The 20,802-nt window shown below is 38.9% G+C and overlaps 1 protein-coding gene across 2 annotated transcripts in view; it reads left to right on the top strand.

Moving 5' to 3' along the window:
- The window catches only part of LOC138837695 (serine/threonine-protein kinase TAO3), a 134,161-nt gene that overhangs the window by 49,608 nt on the left and 63,751 nt on the right, over positions 1 to 20,802 (top strand). For both annotated transcript variants that reach the window (XM_070036635.1, XM_070036636.1), the window contains exons 2-3: positions 11,004 to 11,106; positions 20,384 to 20,594. In XM_070036635.1, coding sequence (XP_069892736.1) covers positions 20,475 to 20,594 — 120 coding nt within the window. In that variant the 5' untranslated portion in view covers positions 11,004 to 11,106; positions 20,384 to 20,474. The remainder of the gene's footprint in view (positions 1 to 11,003; positions 11,107 to 20,383; positions 20,595 to 20,802) is intronic.

Consider the following 20,802-nt stretch of genomic DNA (forward strand, 5'->3'; position numbering starts at 1 on the left):
AATGCTTTATAAGAAATGTACTGTACTCATTACCTTGCTCACGTAATTGTAACCCCTCTGTACGGTATTTTCACAATTTAAAAAAAAAATGAGGTATATTAGAAGGTGATAGATGTTCTATGGGATAACTGGAACTCATGCCTGTCCCTGAACCAATCACTGCAATGGCTATTGGAGGGTTTGTCATAACTGGCTTCTCCTGTTAGGTTCCATCCTGTGGGGCAGGGTGGCAGAGAATTGTCTGTACCAGTGCAGGGAGGATATCATATCAGTGGGAAAAGAACAGGCAGGGTCTGCCAGACTATTCTTTATTCATTTCAGGTTTTTCTACTTTATTTATTTATTTATTTATTGTCATTCATAGGGCTTGAACTAAGGGCCTGGATGCTGTCGAACTTTTTCGCTCAAGGCTAGTGCTCTACCACTTTGAGCTACAGCTCCACTTCCAATTTTCTAGTGATTAATTGGAGATGAGTCTCATGGACTTTTCTGCCTGGGCTAGGTTTGAACCATGATCCTCAGACCTCAGTCTCCTAAGTAGCTAGGATTAGCCACTGGCGCCTGACATGTTTGTCTACTTTAAAAACACCCACATGTTAGCAGATTCTGGTTTCAGAATATTCTGAAAATATTGTGATTTTTTAAGAATAGACTACCACATGTACAGAATTACAAGAAATAATTTGAGGCATAACGGTGAGAAAGGTGCTATTCCTGGTATGGGTTGTTTTGGGTATTTTTAAGAACATACTATTTATAGGAGCACCAATAGATTTCAGAAACAAGAACTCTCATTTATCCACAATAATAGGTAAGAACTAAAAAACTTGTGATAGCCTTCTACTTAAAAAGATCATCCCTTAGAATTGCTGTAGAGATTATAAGAGGTATTATTTATCTATATGCTACCTGAGGCTAGGACAGAGATTAAATTGACAAGTGGCCCAGAAGCAAAAGCAGAAAAACCATTCAAATACAAGTGTTCTAAGTTCACACTCAGCCCACAAGTGAGGCTGCCTTCAGTCTTCAGTAGTCAGCAGGAGAGCAACAAAATCTCCCAGGCTCCACTGTCATTCATTCTGAGACCAGGGGCTCCTGACATACCTTTGTCCCTTGCCAACAGCTTGCTCTGGCTTCTACCACTTCTGAATATGTCTAGCTTCTTCAGTCCTCCCTAGAGCTACCCAGAAAATCATGCTTCCTTTTGTTTTCCCCCACTTACAAGAAAACAGGACACAGAATGACAAAAGACACCTACCAGGAAAGAGAATATACAAATACTTTTGTTCATAAGTAATGTAATTATGAAAGAGAAAGTCTAAGGAAAAAAAATATGAACACAAATGACCACACCATTTTGTCTTGCTTTGAATTTGGACTGTTCAGACCACTACTTCTGACTTTAATAATTGCATATCTAAATGAAAGAAAAAAAATAAAAGTGTCTTGCTGAAACCTCATTCATAAATTCTCTAGGTGAAGTAGTCTAGCTAGGCTACAAGTGCCAGGGTTGCTCCTGGTAAGAAAGATCCTTTAAGTTTCAACAAACATGGACACAAACGTTTGCTATTAAATTTTACTGTTAAGTTTACTATTCATATTTAAGTGACTAAATGCTTGAGTTTTTCATTTCTAGTTTGTGTTTAGCTTCCATTGACTATTTAGCTTTGATCATTCCCCCTCTTTTCAGCTTTAATGTCACTTTGTGGATGGTGGCTTTGTGCTGTAGATTGTAGCACTGTAGTATCTGATATTTATCCAGCTCCAAAGAAGTGGAAGTGTTTGTGGGGTGGGCCAAAAATGAAGGACTGAAGCAATACTTAAAAAAGTGTTTCATTATTTCTGGTTGTATAAGGGGGGAGGGAAGAAAGAAGGAAAGAGAGAGATGAGCAAAGAAAAGAAAATCATTAGGCCACTGACACAAAATTATCTAAGGACCGAAAGAACTATAGAATTCAGAAAAAAAACTCTTCAGTATGCTGAAGTTCCCCTCCTTCCCTTCTCTCTTCTCCCCTTCTTCATCCCCTTCCCCTCCCCCCTCTTCACTTCCCCTTCCCTCTCTTCTCCCTTTCCCTCCCCTTCCTTGTCCTCCTTCTTCCCCCTCTCTCTATATACATACATGCATGCATGCATACATACATACATACATTCATTCATACATACCATAGTGTGACTATTACTTTTTAAAGTTGCTTGGTGTCCATTTTTATTTTGGGTGGGTTTTATCTTGGTGAGTCTTTTCTACTATGCTGATCCTCTCCTTTTGTATTCAACCCCCAACCCTCCTCCCATACAATTCGCTCCCAATTATCTCTTTAACCACTTGATTTTCTACTCAGACTTTTGGAAGTTACCGCTCAGACAGATGCTAATTCAGTGCCTTGCCTGCCAGAGTGGGGAGCAGAAGCGAAACTCTCCTGTGCACCCTTGTCTTCTCAGCCTTTGGTTCAATCTTTGAGGCTGCTAAGTAGTGAATACAGAGCTCTGGGCATTCAGATGAGCCACCAGAACATTTGTATTACTAAAGTAGCTGACTCCTTTCTAAAATGTTTTTGCAATTTCCTTAACAGCAAAGGAATTGTCTTCCTTGGTTTTGGTGGTGGTTCGCAAGCTGCCTTTCTGAGCCTCCCACAAAAGCATTTTACACCCTGGTAAACCAGCTCTGCCCACTCACCCACTTGATTTGTACATATTAGGTTTAATTGTAGGTTAAGAGAAAAGAAAGTCATAAATACCCACTGGCCTTAGATTACTCTCACTGAAGAAGCTTGCCTCCTCAACAGTCTTGTTGGGATTCACTAAATCACAACTGTCTTTTTTTTTTTTTTGGGTCCAATCATGGGGCCTGAACTCGGCCTGAGCACTGTCCCTCAGCTCTTCAGCTCAAGGCTAGAGCTCTACCACTTGAGCCACAGCGCCATTTCCGGCTTTTTTTCTTTTTGCTTATGTGGTGCTGAGGAATCGAACCCAGGGCCTTGAGCATGCAAGTCAAGCACTCTACCACTGAGCCACCTTCTTCTTTTCTCTAGTAAACAGCTACAAGGATCAAAATTTCAAGTTGTTGTTTAAATACCAATAGTAGAACTCTGTTAATCATGAAATTATGAACAACTTTAGGTATTTTAGAACTATAAGAAGTATTTTGGAACACATTTTGTGCCCCTTTTCATTGGCATTCATATGCTATGATTTCTTGATTTTTAAAAGATGGTCAGTATATTCAGAACTCAGTATAGCTATGAATAGTTGTATGAATCTGTATATACAGTGTGGGCATACAGAGTGAAGCAAGCAAATCATCTTCAAAGGTTTAAGAAGACTATAAAATTTTGTCTTAAAGCAGTCTATTTTACTTTTTTAAACTTTTTTTGTTATAATTACCCTTTAAGATTAGTTGTATATATTCCTTCCTTCCTTCCTTCCTACCTTCCTTCCTTCCTTCCTTCCTTCCTTCCTTCCTCCCTTTCCTTCCTTCCTTTCCTTCTTTCTTTCTTTCCTTCTTTCCTTCTTTCCGGTTGTGGGGCCTGAACTCTGGGCCTGGGCACTGACCCTCAGCTGTTCAGCTCAAGGTAGTGCTCAACCACTTGAGCCACAGTGCCACTTACGGCTTTTTCTGTTTATGTGGTGCTGAGGAATTGAACCCAGGGACTCATGCATGCAAGGCAAGCACTTTACCACGGAGCAATCTTCCCAGCCCTAGTCTTATATTTTAAACCAGTGTTGCACATCACACAACAAAAGGGATGAGTACTAAGAAATGCATCATCAGTGGGTGAACAACCTCGAGTATAATTCGTCACACCCAGATGGTATAATCTGTTCCACATCTGGCTATACCCTAGACAGCATGCCACTGTGCTGAGTGTGGTGGACAGTTGTAACAGCATATACTTCTGTAATTCAGCACACCTAAACACACTTGTGTAGACAATTTTGGAAACATTAGACTTCCTTGGTTTTGCATACCACTCTCTGATAATACTCCTCTCTATCTGTACACATGTGTATGCACATGTGTGCATGAATGTGTATGATGCTTCTATGTTGCCCAGGTTAGTCTTGAACTCCTGGGATCAATCATTCCTCCTGCCTCAGCCTCCTGAGAACAATAGAATTCAGGTGTACACCATGGTGCTGGATTATATTCCCTTTTAAAAAAATACAAAGGGAAAAGAAAGTTTGAGAGTAAGAGGTTTAGTCTCTGGTTCAGCTATGAGCAAAACAAATCAGAATGATTACATAGGTAGAATTCAGGCAGTTTGTAGGCTGCATGGAATCCTTTATAATTTAAGTCATTCATGTCTGAAGTCTTTCACAGAATGATTTAGCTGAACATTCAACCAAAGGGGCTAAAGACCTGGCTTGAGCTTTGAATCCCAGTTCTACTGCACACTAACTCTGTGAAGCTGGCCTGCAGGTCTGGATCTGTAAACCGAAATCAATAATAGTAACTCTGCCACAGTGTTGTGCTCAGGCTTAAATGAGGTGTAGTGCCTAGCAGACAGAGTTGCAGGTACAGAATAAATGTTAATGAAGTGATGTGGTGTAAATTATATTAATTCTTACTTTTGTCTGTCCTCTATGCCTAGAGTAGTTTAATATCAGGACTAGTGTGCTTTCTCTTTTCTACTTGTTATAAAATGTCTTCATTTACCACAAGACTACCATTGAGTGAATGATCAAAAATCCTAGTAAAAGACTGGATGAAGTCCTATCAATTAATATGTTATATTTTGGGCTTGCTGATGAATGCAAGCCTAATTATGGAATCTAAACTTATTGCAAAGATATCATGTATTAAGACCCTTTGTATGGAAAAATATTACAGAACAGGATTAAAGTTTTGTGCACTGTGTAATCTAGACCTTATTTCACTTTTGTAAAACTAATACATCTAGAGTCTGAGTCCAAAGAGGTTTGTAGATGTTTAAATGGGAGTTATTTCAAATGCCAGTTCATTAAGACATCCAGCTAGTACACTGGGAATGCTGACAGTCTGAAGTTGTTGACATTTGGACATTACATCATTTAATAAAAGTAATAAATCTTCAAAATAAAGGTCAAGTTCATCTTAAGCAGTCTGTAGAAACAGTAATTCAGAGAAGCACATGAAGAAATCATGGTGATGTACATTATAGGAATATTTCCCATGTTATTCCTCTAAAAGGAGAATGCTCTAATAAATTTCAGATGTGAATTAGTAGCCTGCAACAGCTCTTGGCCCACACACAATGTGTCAGCCAGTCTTCTGGACAGTACTGATACAAATAGGACCCCTGCTCTCCATCAGTGCATGTTTCTGATGGGGACATACTCACCCAGACAACCTAAATCCTGTATGCTAAGTACCGTGAGGAAACTAAGCATTTGTAGCACTCTTCTCCAGGGACATAAAAAGAGAAAACGTCTCTGATGTAGGCAGTGCCTTGCGCAGATTCTAGTTCATCAAAAAGGAGACTTCTTTTCTTCTCTTGCTCCCAGGTGAATCTTAGTGTCTGAGGGGAGGATTTTGAGCAGCTGGGGCATCTGGTTAGTAAGTTAGTAAGGATGAGATTGAGGAGCAGATCACAGCAAGGACCTTGGATTTCTGTCTTGAACAGTGTGGATAATGGTGGGCTTAAGCTGGATTTGACCTACAGGGAGACAAGGCTAGTGGAAGTGGAGAGGGTTGATTCCAGTTACAAACAGGTTAAACAGTATTTTAAATCTCATGGTATGTGGAGGATTGATGCTGTGTTGTGTTTTTTAATTATTATTATGTAGTCGGTTGGTTGGTTGGTTTTGCTGTGGTATGGATGAACTGAGGGCCTCATACATGCTGTGAGGCATGCTACTCTGAGCTACATCTCAGCCCCACTTCACTTTATTTCCAAATGTCAAATAAATAACTTGAAGAAACTTCTTTGCATACCTGTAAAGCAAAATAGTTGTATTCACTTATCTTGAGGAGCCATAGACATTTTAGCTTCATATTCAGAGGCAGCATTGTTGAGAGGTCAAATAAATTTAGTCTCTGGAGGATGACTTTTAGTCAAGATTTTGCCCTTAAGTATATCTATCCTAGGAACCTTATTTGTGTGTGGTGGGTTTCACTTATTGGCAGAGACTAAACATAATAAGCAGCTCCATTTCAAAGAATAATACTTTTTACCTAGTTCTTTGAATTATCAATATGTGTGTGAAAAGATTTATTTTTTTAAAAAACCCTGCTATTCTAACTACAAAAAAGGAAAAGAAATACATATTTTAACCACTAGATTAGTAACCATTTTTAATCATCTGAGGAGTTTTTCAGTCTGTTTTTATAGTCTGTTCCGGTCTTCTCTGGAACAAAATACAACAATAGAAATTTATTTGCTCACAGTTTTAAAGGTTAGATATATAAGACCAAGATTCCTAAAGGTTCATTATGTGGTGAGGTATCTTCCTGACCTACAAGTGCTACCTCTAGTACCTTCCCATCTGTCTCCCTTCCTCTTCTCCTAAGCCCCATCAATCGTGTAAGGTAGAACCCCACCCTAAGACCTCAGGAAATCCTCAATCCTCTGCTAAAGTCTGTATCTTCTAAAGCCACCTTTGGAGTTAGTGTTTCAACATGTGATTTGGAGAGTGGCTGGAAAATAAAATTCAGCCCACTGCAGAGGCTAAGGAGCCCCTTTTCCCAAAAAGTCAATACAAACCTCAGTACATACCATGGAACTTTTAACTTTAAAACCAGTAGTGCTAAAGGAACACTGTTCAGGGCAGCAAAGTAGAAACAGGAGAGAAACCATCAAAAACGAATACCAAAAAAGAATTTGCTAATAGTTGTGAAATTTTAGGGGGGAAAATGCATGCTAGATAATCCTTCATTAGCCCTAAGGTTTATTTTGAAAACATTTCTTTCTACCTGTGGTTCTATTATCTCCATGCCTAGATTGTAACCTTGTGGCAAAGAGTCAAGAAATTTATGAATACAGAGTGCTCACAGCATCTTCTTTGCTGTACTGGGGATCAGTGACAGGTACAATTTGCTGAGGCTCAGGGTGTTTATATTCTGGTTTTCTTTTTGACTTAGCTTTTTAGCAATTAAAGACTGTTGGAAATTGAGTCATAAATTGAACTCAGGGTGTGTGTGTATATGTCTGAGTGTGTGTTGGTGTGTGTACGCATGTGCATGCACACATATGTATGTATGAATCTGAATGAAAGATTTTTAAATGGAATAACATGCCAAAATCATACACTTTCCAAGTTGAAATAGAACTTAGAAATTACCTCCACCAGTCTTCCAGCACCAGGAAACTGAAACTTAGAAAAAAATTTAAATGACCTGATCCACACTAAAACCACAGGCTATTTAGAGGCCATTGTAAAATGAGAATCTGAGATACATATGTTTTAGTTCAGAGTTTTTACTATACCATCATGTGCTCTGTGATCAAGATGCAACCTGGACTAGCATGGCCCAAGAACCAGCTCACTGCTGTGAGGCTGCTTAGAAATAACTTGATTAGCCAGGCGCTGGTGGCTCACGCCTGTAATCCTAGCTACTCAGGAGGTTGAGATCTGAGGATCGCGGTTCAAAGCCAGCCCGGGCAGGAGAGACCATGAGACTCCTATTTCCAATAAACAACCAGAAAACCGGAAGTGGTGCTGTAGCTCAAGTGGTAGAGCGCTCGCCTTGAGCTGAAGAGCTGAGGGACAGCGCCCAGGCCCAGAGTTCAAGCCCCACGACCGACCAAAAAAAAAAAAAAAAAAAAAAAGAAATAACTTGATTAACCTCCATTCCAAGTTAAAATTCTAATTATAGAAACTGTAATCTACAGACATAGATACATATATAATATATCTTTAATCTACACATATACACATATATGTATCTGTATATACCTATAATTAACTATATATTTATAAATTGACATATCAATTTAAAAGTGAACTAATTTAACATTTTAACTATACCATACAGATATTTAAACATAACTTTTCTTTACAGTGACATGAAGCAAACATCACTGCAATCTTTTAAAAATATAAGGACCTAAATTTTATTACTGATTATTTGTTTAGCCAGTCCTGGGACTTGCACTCTGGGCTTGGGCGCTGTCCCTGAGATCCTTTTCACTCAAGGCTAGCACCCTATCACTTGAACCACAGCACCACTTCCAGCTTTTTCTGAGTAGTTTATTGGAGATAAGAATCTCACAGACTTTTCTGCCTGTGCTGGCTTCAGATTTCAGCCTCCTGAGTAGCTAGTATTACAGGTATGACACACCGGTGCCAACCCCCTGGTAGTTTTAAGTGATTACTTATCTCAATTTTTGGGGCTTAAGGAAGTGATTTTAGCCTTTTGATTATGTATTAAATAGAATGCATGCCTAATTATAGAATATAATATCATACTTAACATGAACCTAGCATTTGCTAGAAGTCAGCTTTTGAAGTGTTCTGTATGAATTTGTCCCTAGCTGCCTCTTCCCTCTAAGTTCTTTGCCTACGTTACCATAGCCTTTTCTTGATCTTTTCTCTTCTTTACAAATGATTCCCAGATCTGTCATAGGTACAAGATTTCCCTGCATGTCTCTACCTGACTGCTATGCTAGTCCTTTAAAGTTTGGTGAAAACATTCAAAGTTCTCTCTGCTTTTTGAAATAGGCAGTATTTTGTCTTTCCAGGCCCCTGCAATGCAATAGTGCACCAGCACCTCTCACTCCTATTGGACTATAACTTAGAACTCATTGATCAACCTTTCTCTCCTTTCCTCCTTCCCTATCATTTCTCCCAGCCTTTGCTAGCTACCATTCTCTGCTTCTGTGAGACCAATTTCCTGGCTTCCACATGTGAATGAGATCTGAGGATTGAGTTACAAAGTCAGTCTGGGCAAGAAAGCCCCTAAGACTCTTACCTCCAATGTAACAACCCAAAAGCCAGAAGTAGAGCTATAGTGCAAGTGGCAGAGTGCTAGCCTTGAGCAAAAACACTAAAGAACAATGCCTAGACCCTTAGTTCAAACCCCAGGTTTAGCACAAGAACGCAAAAAACAAAAAACACCAAAAGACAACTAAACACTTAGGTAAAACATCTTGAAGCTTCTTCTGGGAAGAGGAGAATTATGAGAAATTAAGTTATGTCTATGAAAAGGAATTTATTTGATTACTATTGTTGGAGGGTTTCCATTTCTGAGAATAAAAGAGTAAAGAACACTATTTTAATTGCATGTCTGATGAAATCTACTCTTCAGCTAGCTGTGTTGTTGAGTTGGCTCAAGGGCCCAAGACTTGAAAGACTACATTCTTGGCACAGTTCTAAGTCTTCACTATAAATGTAATACTTGGGGTTACCAGAGGTTAACGGAGAGGAAAGAAAATTATTTTGTGCATATTATTTCAGTTAATTCTGTTATCCTGTTGAAAGGAAAAATATCTCTGTTCATGTTTTAGGAGAAGGATAAATTTGAATTTTCAATTTCAAAAGTAGAATTGAGGAAGAGGCGCTGTGGCTCAAGTGGTAGAGCGCTCGCCTTGAGCTGAAGAGCTGAGGGACAGCGGCCAGGCCCAGAGTTCAAGCCCAACAGCTGACAGAAAAATAAAAGTAAAATTGAAAAGAAGAAAAGATTTCCCTAGGGTTTTATGGATTGTATACTATATAAAAATACTATAGAGACAAGCTAGGTGCCAGTGACTCACTTCTATAATCCTAGATACTCAGGAGGCTGAGATCTGAGGATTGCAATTCAAAGCCAGCTGGGGCAGAAAAGTCCATGAAACTCTTATCTCCCAGTAAGTACTTTAAAAAGCCAGAAGTGGAGAAGTGGCTCGAGTGTAGAGTGCTAGCCTTGAGCAAAAATGCTAAGGAACGGCACCCAGGCCCTGAGTTAAAATCCCAGTACTGACACAAAAATGAATAAATAAACATAGAGTCAAACAATTCTACACACTGGTACATACTCAAGAGGAATGCTAACATTCGCCCCCACAAAAACTTGTGCATCAATGATTATGGCAGCATGGTCTACAATAGCCAAAAACAAGAAAGAGTTCATAGGTCCACCAACTGGTGGATGGTTGGATGAATTAAATATGGAATATTTATATAGTTAAGTGTTACTTAGCAGTGACCAGTAGTAAAACAATCATACTTTACATGATGCAGGTGCATAGATGAACTTTGAAATCATTACACTAAGTGAAAGAAGTTGATCACAAAACCACAGATCCTGGATAATTCTGTTCTCATGAAATATCCAGAACAGGCCAATCTACAGAGATAGAAAGCAGATTCATGTTTGCTTAGGACTGGGGGACGGGTAGGAGGGTAATGGCTAAAGGGTTTCTTTGTGGTCATGATGAATATACTTTAAATATAACTGATAATGGTACATATCTGTAAATATACTAAAAAACCGAGCTGTTCAGTTTAAATGAGATTATACGTGTGTGAATTATATTTCAATAAAGCAGTTTATAAAGTAACTTAGGGAGAGATCCAAGGGTCCATCAAAATATAGACTTACATATGTAACCTACTCTGAAGAGTACTGATAATTGTGGATTTAAAACTGAAGCAAAGGGACAAAGTGAGAGGTTTCATAAATGAAGTGATGTTTAGGTGGCCTAGGAGGGTGGTTGGAATTTGGACACTGTAGACAGAGGAACCATACAAGAAAAGATGAAGTTTGATATGACTTGTGAAATGTATATGAACAACGAACAGACTCATTGTACCACTGGATTGGAGCCACCTCTGAATGTCTATGAGGTAACTGTTCTGTGTTCTATAGGAAGGAGGGAGACCTTGAAGCATTTTGAGCAGAGTTAGGGCATCATCTGAACTGAACTTCAGGAGGATGATCATGTGACTTGTGTTTTTAAGACGTTGCCTGGGCTGGCCTGAAACTCCTGAGCGCAAATGATTTCCTACACCCCATTCCCACCCTTCTTAATAACTGGGACTATAACAGTGCACCACTAAGCTTTGATTTTGTGTCTTTAATGCTGTATTTCTCTCTTTTCCCTCCATAGGTACACATAAAATACAAAAGACAGAAGTTACAAAGGAAGAATAAGATACTGCTGCTACAATGCATTTGAGCCAGATGGTGTATCTTGTGCCACACTCAAAAAGGTATGGTGAAGAGGTTTGTGACTTAGGTTTATCTAAACATAGGACCTAATTATATATTCTGGATTTTCTGAATTAATTTTATTTGCAAGAAAAATAAAAGAGTAAGTAAGAATATAAATAAAAGTAGGATAGAATATTTTATGAACGGCTTCAAATTATTTCCTAATAGATTTTCATTATTCTTACTCCTGACCACATAGAGAAGAAATAACTTAAAGGAAATAGCTTACTTAAAGTTTCTTCTTTTTTTGTTGTTGCTCGTGTGACTTGAACTCAGGGCCTGGGCACTGTCTCTGAGCTTTTTCACTCAAGGCTAGCATGCTACCACTTTTTTTTTTTCATGCTATCACTTTGAACCACAGTGCTACTTCTGATTTTATGGTGGTTAACTGCTGATATAACTGCCCAGGTTGGCTTCACACTGTGATCCTCAGATCTCAGACTCCTGATGAGCTAGGATTACAAGTGTGAGCCACTGGCACCTAGCTTTACTTAAAGTTTATTGGTTCCAATTATCAAATTGTTTTCCAGAAATATATATGTAGCCTTTTTGGTTTTAATACTTTATTGTTAGATTTTGAAATCTAAATGCTTTCTTTGTGAGTCAGCCTTCTGAGACCATAATGAAATACCTGAGATAATAAACTTACACAGAGAAAAGGTTTACTACTTTGGCTCACAGTGATTGAAGGTTTTGTTCCATGATGGATTGGACCCATGGCTGGAGTGCCTCATGGAGCAGAGCTTCCCACCTCATGACCATGAAGCAATGGAGGAAATGACAAATGAGCAGGGTACTTAGATGCCCTTGTAGGGCACCCCAACGACCTACAGACCTCCCACAAGGCCTCTTACATTCCACTGTTTCCCCATAGCCCCACCTTGGGTACTAAGCCTGTAGCCTGGGTTTTAAGGGACATCTAGGGTCCACACCAGATCAGTTTCATGTCACTTCTCTAGTTACACAAGGAATCGAAGTTTCAAGAAAAATTTTCCAAATACAGATAAGCAAAAAAAAGAAAATGAGTTATCTGAAATCACAATACTTTTTTTTTAAAGCTAAAACTCAAACTGCAGAGCACTTCAAGTGTGGGTGACATTGTCCAAGAAAAAATGTACTCTTTACCTGACTTACGTAGCTGTAACCCCTCTCTGTACATCACCTGTATAATAACAAGAAAAAAACATTAAAAAAGAAAGAAATCCAAGCTTGGAGGCTGAAGAAGCTACACTTTCCTTGTTCACTATCACCACTTTCTGTGCTCAGCCTGCTTCCATTAACCTCTTCTGCTAAAGCAGGATAAGCAAACATGAGCCCTTCCCACTGGGAGAGCCCCCACCCCCTCCCAGGGGCATCACTAGGTCAGGGCACATGGTGCTCCATCCCTCTCAGCAACAGATGAAAGTGACTGCTTCCTTCTGTACTTGCCAAAAAAATAGATTTGCACTATGATCTTGCCAAATTGGCATGTACAATCAAATGCCTTGTAAGTTTGTGCTTCTTTGATTATTAGTGTAGTTACATGTATTTGATACATTAAGGAGAGCTATTTCTCTTTTGAATTTCTTATTTATAGCTCTTGAGTTGGAGGGAACATGTATGTGTATGTAGATATGTGTACATCTCTAATATTAAGAAAAATTTAACTGGTATGTATTTTGCAAGGATTTTCTCACTTTAGTTGCCTTTCACTTTAATAAATGCATACTTCTATCAGATAGATAGATAGATAGATAGATAGATAGATAGATAGATAGATAGATAGATAGATAGATATTAAAGCTGATTTTGGTGAAGATAATAAACCTTTCATTCCCCAAAACTTCCTCACACCCCTCTTTAGTCCCTCTTTACCCTCTCACAGCCACCTTGTCCTAGCCAGCCACTGAAGCTCTGCCTCTTTGTTGGTATATCTTAGAATTTCATATCACTGACATCATGAAGAATGTACTGGCTTTTTACCTGACTCCCTGACTAGGCATGGCCGGTTTGCAGCTGACCATGTTGTAGCATGCACCAGTCAGTCCCTTGACGGCTGCTGCATTCCATCGCGTGCTTGCTCACCCATTTGTTGATGGACATCTGGACTGCTTCCAGTTCTGGCTATTAAAAAAAAATAGACTGTGAACATGGGTGTGAAGGGTTTCCTGGGTGAATCCAAGTGGAATACCTACAAGTGTGTAACTTTTTAAGTGTTTTGCTCAAGTGACTGACTACTTTACATTCCTGCCTGCAATGTATGAGAGATCCAGTTAATGTAGGCCAAATCTGTTTTGGTTAGGTTTTGGGTGCTTGAACTCTGGGCCTGGGCGCTGTCCCTGAGCTGCTTTTGCTCAAGGTGAGCACTCTGCCCCTTGAGCCACAACACTACTCTGGCTTTTTTTTTTTTTTTTTTTTTTTTGGTCGGTCGTGGTGCTTGAACTCTGGGCTTGGGCACTGTCCCTGCACTCTTCAGTTCAAGGTGAGCGTTCTACCACTTGAGCCACAGTGCCACTTCCGGTTTTCTAGTGGTTTATTGGAGATAAGAGTCTCATGGACTCCTACCCGGGCTGTCTTTGAACTGTGATCCTCAGATCTCAGCCTCCTGAGTAGCTAGGATTACAGGCGTGAGCCACCGGCGCCCAGCTTACTCTGGCTTTTTTGAGTAGTTTATGGGACTTTCCTGCCTAGGCTGGCTTTGAACCGCTATCCTCAGATCTTGGCCTCCTGAGTAGCTAGGATTACAGGCCTGAGCCCTGACACCTGGATTTTTTTTTTTTTTAATGCTAGCCATTCTAATAAGTGTATAGCAACTCCTCACCTCACCATTGTTTCCCTAATGAATAGTGATGTTTATAATCTTTTTAAAATTAGGTTATTATTTCTGAGTTTTGCCAATTTTCTATATTTTCTGGATATAGTCTGTTTTGAGATAGGTTTGGTAAAGGTTTTTCCCCAATAACTTGCCTGGCTTTTTAATTTTGTTTTATTATTTTAAGTATTTGTACAAATGGGTTTCAACTCCATGTCATTTATGAGTACAATGTACCTTGATTAGTACTACCCCTGCCATCAGCCCCCCTCTAAGTTGCCTCTCTTTTTATTCTCCTAAGTGCCTTAAAAAAGCAGATGTTTTCAATTTTGTGCATTTTGCCTTGTATGCCTTTGGCTTTTGGTTCTGATATCAGGAGGTAGGCAAGCCTCATAGGCTGAGACATAGTCATATAAATTGGAACAATCATCCATTTCAATTTTCTACAAGAATTGTATAGAATTGGAGATATTCCCTAGATTCGTGTTAGAAAGCCATCTGAGCCTGGTATTTTCTCTGCAGGAATACTTCAAGTTACAAATTCAATTACTTTAATAGATACAAGCTTATGTAGATTATCTTTTTGTGGAGCAAGCTACAGTGCTTTGTGTCTTTTGAAGTATTTGTCTCTCGTAAGTTAATGAACTTACTTGTATAATATTGTTCCTCATAGCCCCTGATCTTCTGGTATCTGAACAGTCTGTACTGATGTCTCTTCTCTCATTCCTGACTTCCAATTTTAAATTTTATGATTTTTTACATGTTTGTATGACTCTCATATAGTCAATCTGGTAAAAAATGTACAAGTATGATTATTCTCAACAAATTGACTTTGCTTTCATTTATTTTCTTCTTCAGTTTTCTCTGGCTTATCTTTAATTGATTTTTGGCTTTAATCTTTTTTGGTATGATTATATTTTATTTTATTTTTTTACTGTGAAAATACTGTACAGAGGGGTTACAATTACATGGGCAAGATAATGAGTACATTTCTTATCAAGCATTGTAGTCTCCTCCTTTGTTTTCCCATCCCTTCCCATCCTCCCTCCCCCCCCCTTTAATCTTTATTATTTTCTCTGTTCACTTTAGTCTTAACTTGCTTTTTTTCTCTTGGTTTTTGTTGTTGTTGTTTTAATTGTGCAATTTGAGGACTTGAGACCTTTCTTCCTTTTCAAATCTACAATCTAGTGCCCTAGATTTCCTTGTTAAGTCAGCTTCAACAGCCTCACACAAAGTCTGACACATTGTACTTAGATTGTCATTCAGATAAAACTGCATTCTAATTCCTCTTTTGATTTGTTCTTGACCCATTGATTATTTTTAAATGTGTTGTTTAATTTCATTATATTTGGAATTGTTCAGGTATCAATTATAGGTATCTATTTAAATCCATTATTTTAAATATGTACTCACTATGCCTTATGTCCTTTTAACATGCTGGGTCTTCTTTCATGGCCCAGAATACAACATGAATGTTCTGTGTGAACTTGAAAAGAATGTGTATTCTGTTGCTGTTGACAGAGTTCTGTTGTAATTGGTTGATAATGTTAAGATCTATGTCCTTACTGATTCCTGTCAATGGTTGAGAGTAGTATATTGAAACCTCTGTGTATTTGTATATTTTGCATGTTATAGATTTTTGTGTTTGTATATTATGGATTTGTACATTTCTCCTTACATTTTCTTTTTTGTTGTTGTTGGTGGTGGTGGTGGTCGTCATTGTGGGGCTTGAACTCTGGGCCTGGGTACTGTCCCTCAGCTCTTCAGCTCAAAGCCAGCACTCTATCACTTGAGCCACAGCCCCACTTCCAGTTTTCTGGTGGTTTATTGGAGATGAGAGTCTCACAGACTTCCTGCCCAGGCTAGCTTTGAACTACAATCCTCAGATGTCGGCCTCATGAGTAGCTAGGATTACAGACGTGAGCCACCAGTGCCCGGCTTTTTTTTTTTTTTTTTCCAGTCATGGGGCTTGAATTCTGGGCCTGGGCACTATCCCTCAGCTCTTCAGCTCAAGGCAAGCACTCTACCACTTGAGCCACAGCACCACTTCTGGCTTTTTCTGCTTATGTGGTGCTGAGAAATCGTACCCAGGCCTTAGGCATGCAAGGCAAGCACTTTAGCAGTGAGCCACCTTCCCCATACATTTTCATTTTTAACCATATATTTTAAAACGTGTTACTAAATGCATAAACATTTAAGATTATTATGTCCTTTTGGTGAAATAATTGATCTCTTTATCAGTGTAAAACAACCTTCATTATCAATACTAATATGCTTGGAAATCTTTATCTTATGTTAGTATAGCTAGCTCAGCTCCCTTTTGGTTAGTGTTTATATCTTTTTTTTTTTTTTTGCGTCCTGTCGTGGGGCCTGAACTCTGGGCCTGGGCGCTGTCCCTCAGCTCTTCAGCTCAAGGCTAGTGCTCTACCACTTGAGCCACAGTACCACTTCCAGCTTTTTTTTTTTTGCTTATGTGGTGCTGAGGAATCGAACTCAGGGCCTCAGGCATGCAAGGCAAGCGCTCTACCACTGAGCCAACTTCCCAGCCCCGGTGTTTATATCTTTTCCCTTTTAGTTATGTTATACAGAAATAATTTCACCCTTGTAGGTCCTGCTTTTTAAAATTTGTTAGAAATCAGAGTCTAAGATTTAGTTCAGAAGGAATTATTCCTAATGCTGAGTTCGGACTTTTCTGAATACTATCACCAGTGCCCATGAATTAGAGATTCCCTGTCCTGGCTAGTGAGAACAGCCCTTTGTGAGCACCAGGTGTTGTTTTCTCTTTTCTTTTCAGGAGATATTTTTCTGAACTAGGGCCTCTTCTCACATGCTTCACTAATTTCTGCTCACCTGAAGATTTGAAGGGAAGTCCTGCAGATCCCCAAACCCTGTTTTTCTACCTGTGAACTCAAGTTACCACAGTCACCTAATTCTTACCTTAGTCTCAAACTAAAGAGTCTACTAGCCTCCTTGGCAATCCCTTAGTACCATGGTTTGGAACCTCTCCCAGGACATGAAGCTAGGACAGATGTTGCTTCTATCATTTGTTTTTCTTACATCAGGGATCTTTATCCTTTGCCTAATATCCCATTTCTTGAAGTACTATATTCATTTATTTCTGATGGCAAATAATAAGTCTAGTCCCTGTTGCTCTACCTTTGCTAGAAACAGAACTCCCTTCATTATATTTTTTCAACATAAAGGAGTTATTCATTACATGTAGTCAAGCTTATTGATTATAGTTTATAACTTTGGTCCCTAGTATATTGTTTACTAATTAAGTATTAACTTGCAGTTTTTTTCCTAGAAATTTCTATGATCTGATTTTTACATTTAAATATTGGTAGCTTCAAAAATCAGTCGGTTCTGTAATATGACATTAGCAATCTATGTTTTCCATCTAAATCATAATCCACAGTATATTTAGCATTATCATTGAAACCAAAACATTCAGAAGTTTAAAATACAATTTGATGATTGAAAAGATGTTTGTTCTCATAAATTTAGATCATATATCCTTCTGTTTTCCTGAAGGCAATCTCATACTTTGCTTTTAAGCATTGTCTCCAAAAGGCATGTCTTTGATTAAATCTTTGTTCCTCTTTCCTGTTCTTTGATATAAACAGTGAAGGCAAAAAATACTTTGTGAGTTTTCAGTTTGTACTCTCAGCTACCTGTCTGACAGGCAGACTTAGATTACTTCTCTAAGAGTCCTGATGAGGTGCCTTTGTACTCGCTCATTGGTACTCATGACTTGGCAGGACCTCTGCCCAGGATGGCAGGTGCAGTGTTGGCAGGGACATCCTTTTTCCTATTTAAAGCCTTCAGGGACCTGTTACCCTCAGGATACAATCCAAATTTCTTAATACGGTTTAAAAGGCCTTTTGTGATTTTCCTTGGCTTAATACCAGCTGTGTGTTTTCTCCTTCCAGCTCTCCCATCCATCCATATTAAATGAACTACATTTATTTTCCCTAAAAGGGCATGCTTTTTCACTTCTAGGTCATAAACAGGCCAAGTCAGTCTCTTGCATCCTTACATTAAAACAGTTCAAGCTTTCTTCATAAAAGCCATCAGTGACAACCATTGTGTCATTCCTGTCATTGTAACTTAATGTCTGTCACCCCATTTGACTGGAAACCCTTTAAGGACCAGGACTACATCCCAATCTGTCTCCAACACCTGTCCCAATAGAGCATGTGGCAAGTAGTAAGTGATTCCAGAGTGAAAGAATGAGTTGGGTTGAGGGGTGGTGGTGAAGAGGCTGCTGAGCTACCCATGCTAATGAATTAACTAGACAGATATAGGGAATGATATGCATTGTCACTCAAAGCTATTATTGTGTTACAAGGGGAGAAACATCTCTTAGTACTGTCTTTTACTCTTTTAATTGATCACCTTTTTCTCTTCTAGTGAAGCTCACTGGCTCATGTTTTGAGAAAGTAGTCTTATTGGCCAACAGCCAGATATATAGCTTAGTTAGCTAATGGGTTAAGGAAGAAACACTGACTGTACTATGTAAGTGCAAATGTAGAAATAAAAACCATGTGTGTAGCTGGGGGCTGATGGCTCACACCTGTAATCCTAGCTTCTCAGGAGCCTGAGATCTGAGGATTAAAGTTCAAAGCCAGTTCAGGCAGGGAAGTCCATGAGATTCTTATCTCCAATGAACCATCAGAGAACTGGAAGTGGAGTGTGGCTCAAAGTGGTAGATTGCTCAAAATGGTAGAAATAGCTCAGGGACAGCACCCATACTATGACTATTAGCCCCATGACTGACAAAAAAAAGATCATGTGTGTGAGCCAGGTACTGGTGGCATATGTTTATAATACTAGCTACTTATAAGTCTGAGATCTGAGGATCATCATTTGAAGCCAGCCCAGGCAGGACAGTCCCATGAGACTCTTTTTTAAAAATCAATTTTGTTTATCTTTATTTATATTGTACCAAGGAATTGGATGCAGGGCCTCATGCTTGCTAAGCAAGCACTCTATCACTAAGCCATATTCCCAGCCATATATAATTTTATTTTCATTTTTATTTTTGGTCAGTCATAGGGCTTGAACTCATGGCCTGGGCATTGTCCCTGAGCTCTTTTGCTCAAGACTAGCACTCTACCACTTTGAGCCACAGTGCCACCTCCCCTGTGAGACTCTTATCTCCAATTAAGCAACAAAAAAAAGCAGAAAGTGGCACTGTGGCTCACATGGTTAGGTGCTAGCCTTAAGCCAAAAGGCCCTGAGTTCAAGCCCCAGGACTAGCACCAAAAAATAAATTATATATATATATGCAATTGCGTGATTTTGAGCAAGATTCCAGAACCTTGCAGTCATCACCACAATCGGGTCACATTTCATCATTCTGAAGGAAAACCTCAGACCCTTTGGCTGTTGTTCTCCAAACCCTCCTAGGAAACAGTAATCTATTTTCTGTCTCTGTGAGTTTACATATTTGGGAAATTTTATTAAATGGAGTCATTCAAAGTGTAATCTCTTATGGCTGGCTTGTTTCACTTAGCATAATGTTTACACAATTCATTCGTGTTATAGCAAATACCAATACTTTATTCCCTTTTATAGCTAAGTAATATTCCATTGTATGGATATGCCACAGCTTGTTTATTTGTTAACCAGTTAATAGACATTTGGATTGTTTTCACCTTCTGGCCATTATGAACAATATTGTTACAAGCATTAGTGCACAAGGTTTGGGGTAGACATATATCTTCACTTCCCTTGGGTATAAACCAAGAATAGAATATCTGGGTTAATTGTCAATGTGATACAACTCAGTGTTTAAGTTTTGGTGGAATTCATGTTGTTTTCCAGAATGTCTGTCATTTAATACTTGTTCTCTCCAGCATTTTTGGACAGTTCTAACTTTTCCACATCCTCATCTAAATATACATATATATGTGTGTGTGTATATATACATATATGTGTGTGTGTGCATATATATATATATATATATATATAGTCATGGAGCTTTATCTCTGGGCCTGGGCACTGTCCCTTAGCTCTTCAGCTCAATGTAAGTGCTCTACCACTAGAGTCACAGCACCACTTCTGGTTTTTGGTGGTTAATTGGAGATAAGAATCTCACTGACTTTCCTGTCTGGGCTGGCTTTGAACCACGATCCTCATATCTCAGCCATCTGAGTAGCTAGGATTACAGGTGTGAGCCACTGGCACTCGGCTTATACTTATATTCTTGATGATAGCCATTCTGGAGAGTATGAAGAAGTGTCTGTTTGACATTTTACTTTTAATTTTCTAATACACTAATAATACTGGGCATCATTACATGTGCTAATGTCATTTGTGTATCTTTGTATAGAAATGTTTATCTAAACACTTGGTCTATTTTTCATTTCGGCAGCTTTGTCATTTTAATACTGAATTGTAAACCCCCAATAACTTTAATATTAATTTGTATTTATAATGACTTATAAATTATCTAATTGAACACTTATTTTTTACTATAGATACTGAAGATTTGTAAACACTCAGAGCTGTCAATGAGAGATACAACTGACTGGGGTATTGGAAAGCAAAGCCATTGCAGGAGTGGCCACCATGCGTAAAGGGGTACCAAAGGACCCAGAGATTGCTGATCTGTTCTACAAAGATGACCCTGAAGAACTCTTTATTGGTTTGCATGAAATTGGACATGGAAGTTTTGGAGCAGTGTATTTTGTAAGTACCTAAAAACAGTCATTCAGGACTTGGAATGTTGCTTAGTGATAGAACGCTTTCCTAGCATGCATAAAGCCTTAGTTTTGATTCCTCAGCACCACAAAAACAGAAAAGCTGGATGTGGCACTGTGGCTCACGTGGAAGAGCACTAGCCTTGAACAAAAGAAGCTCAGGGACAGTGCCCAGATCCTGAATTCAAGCCCCAGGA

The sequence above is a fragment of the Dipodomys merriami genome, unplaced genomic scaffold, assembly GCF_024711535.1.
Source record: "Dipodomys merriami isolate MVZ:Mamm:240054 unplaced genomic scaffold, mDipMer1.0.p SCAF_274, whole genome shotgun sequence".
NCBI classification, from domain to species: Eukaryota; Metazoa; Chordata; class Mammalia; order Rodentia; family Heteromyidae; genus Dipodomys; species Dipodomys merriami.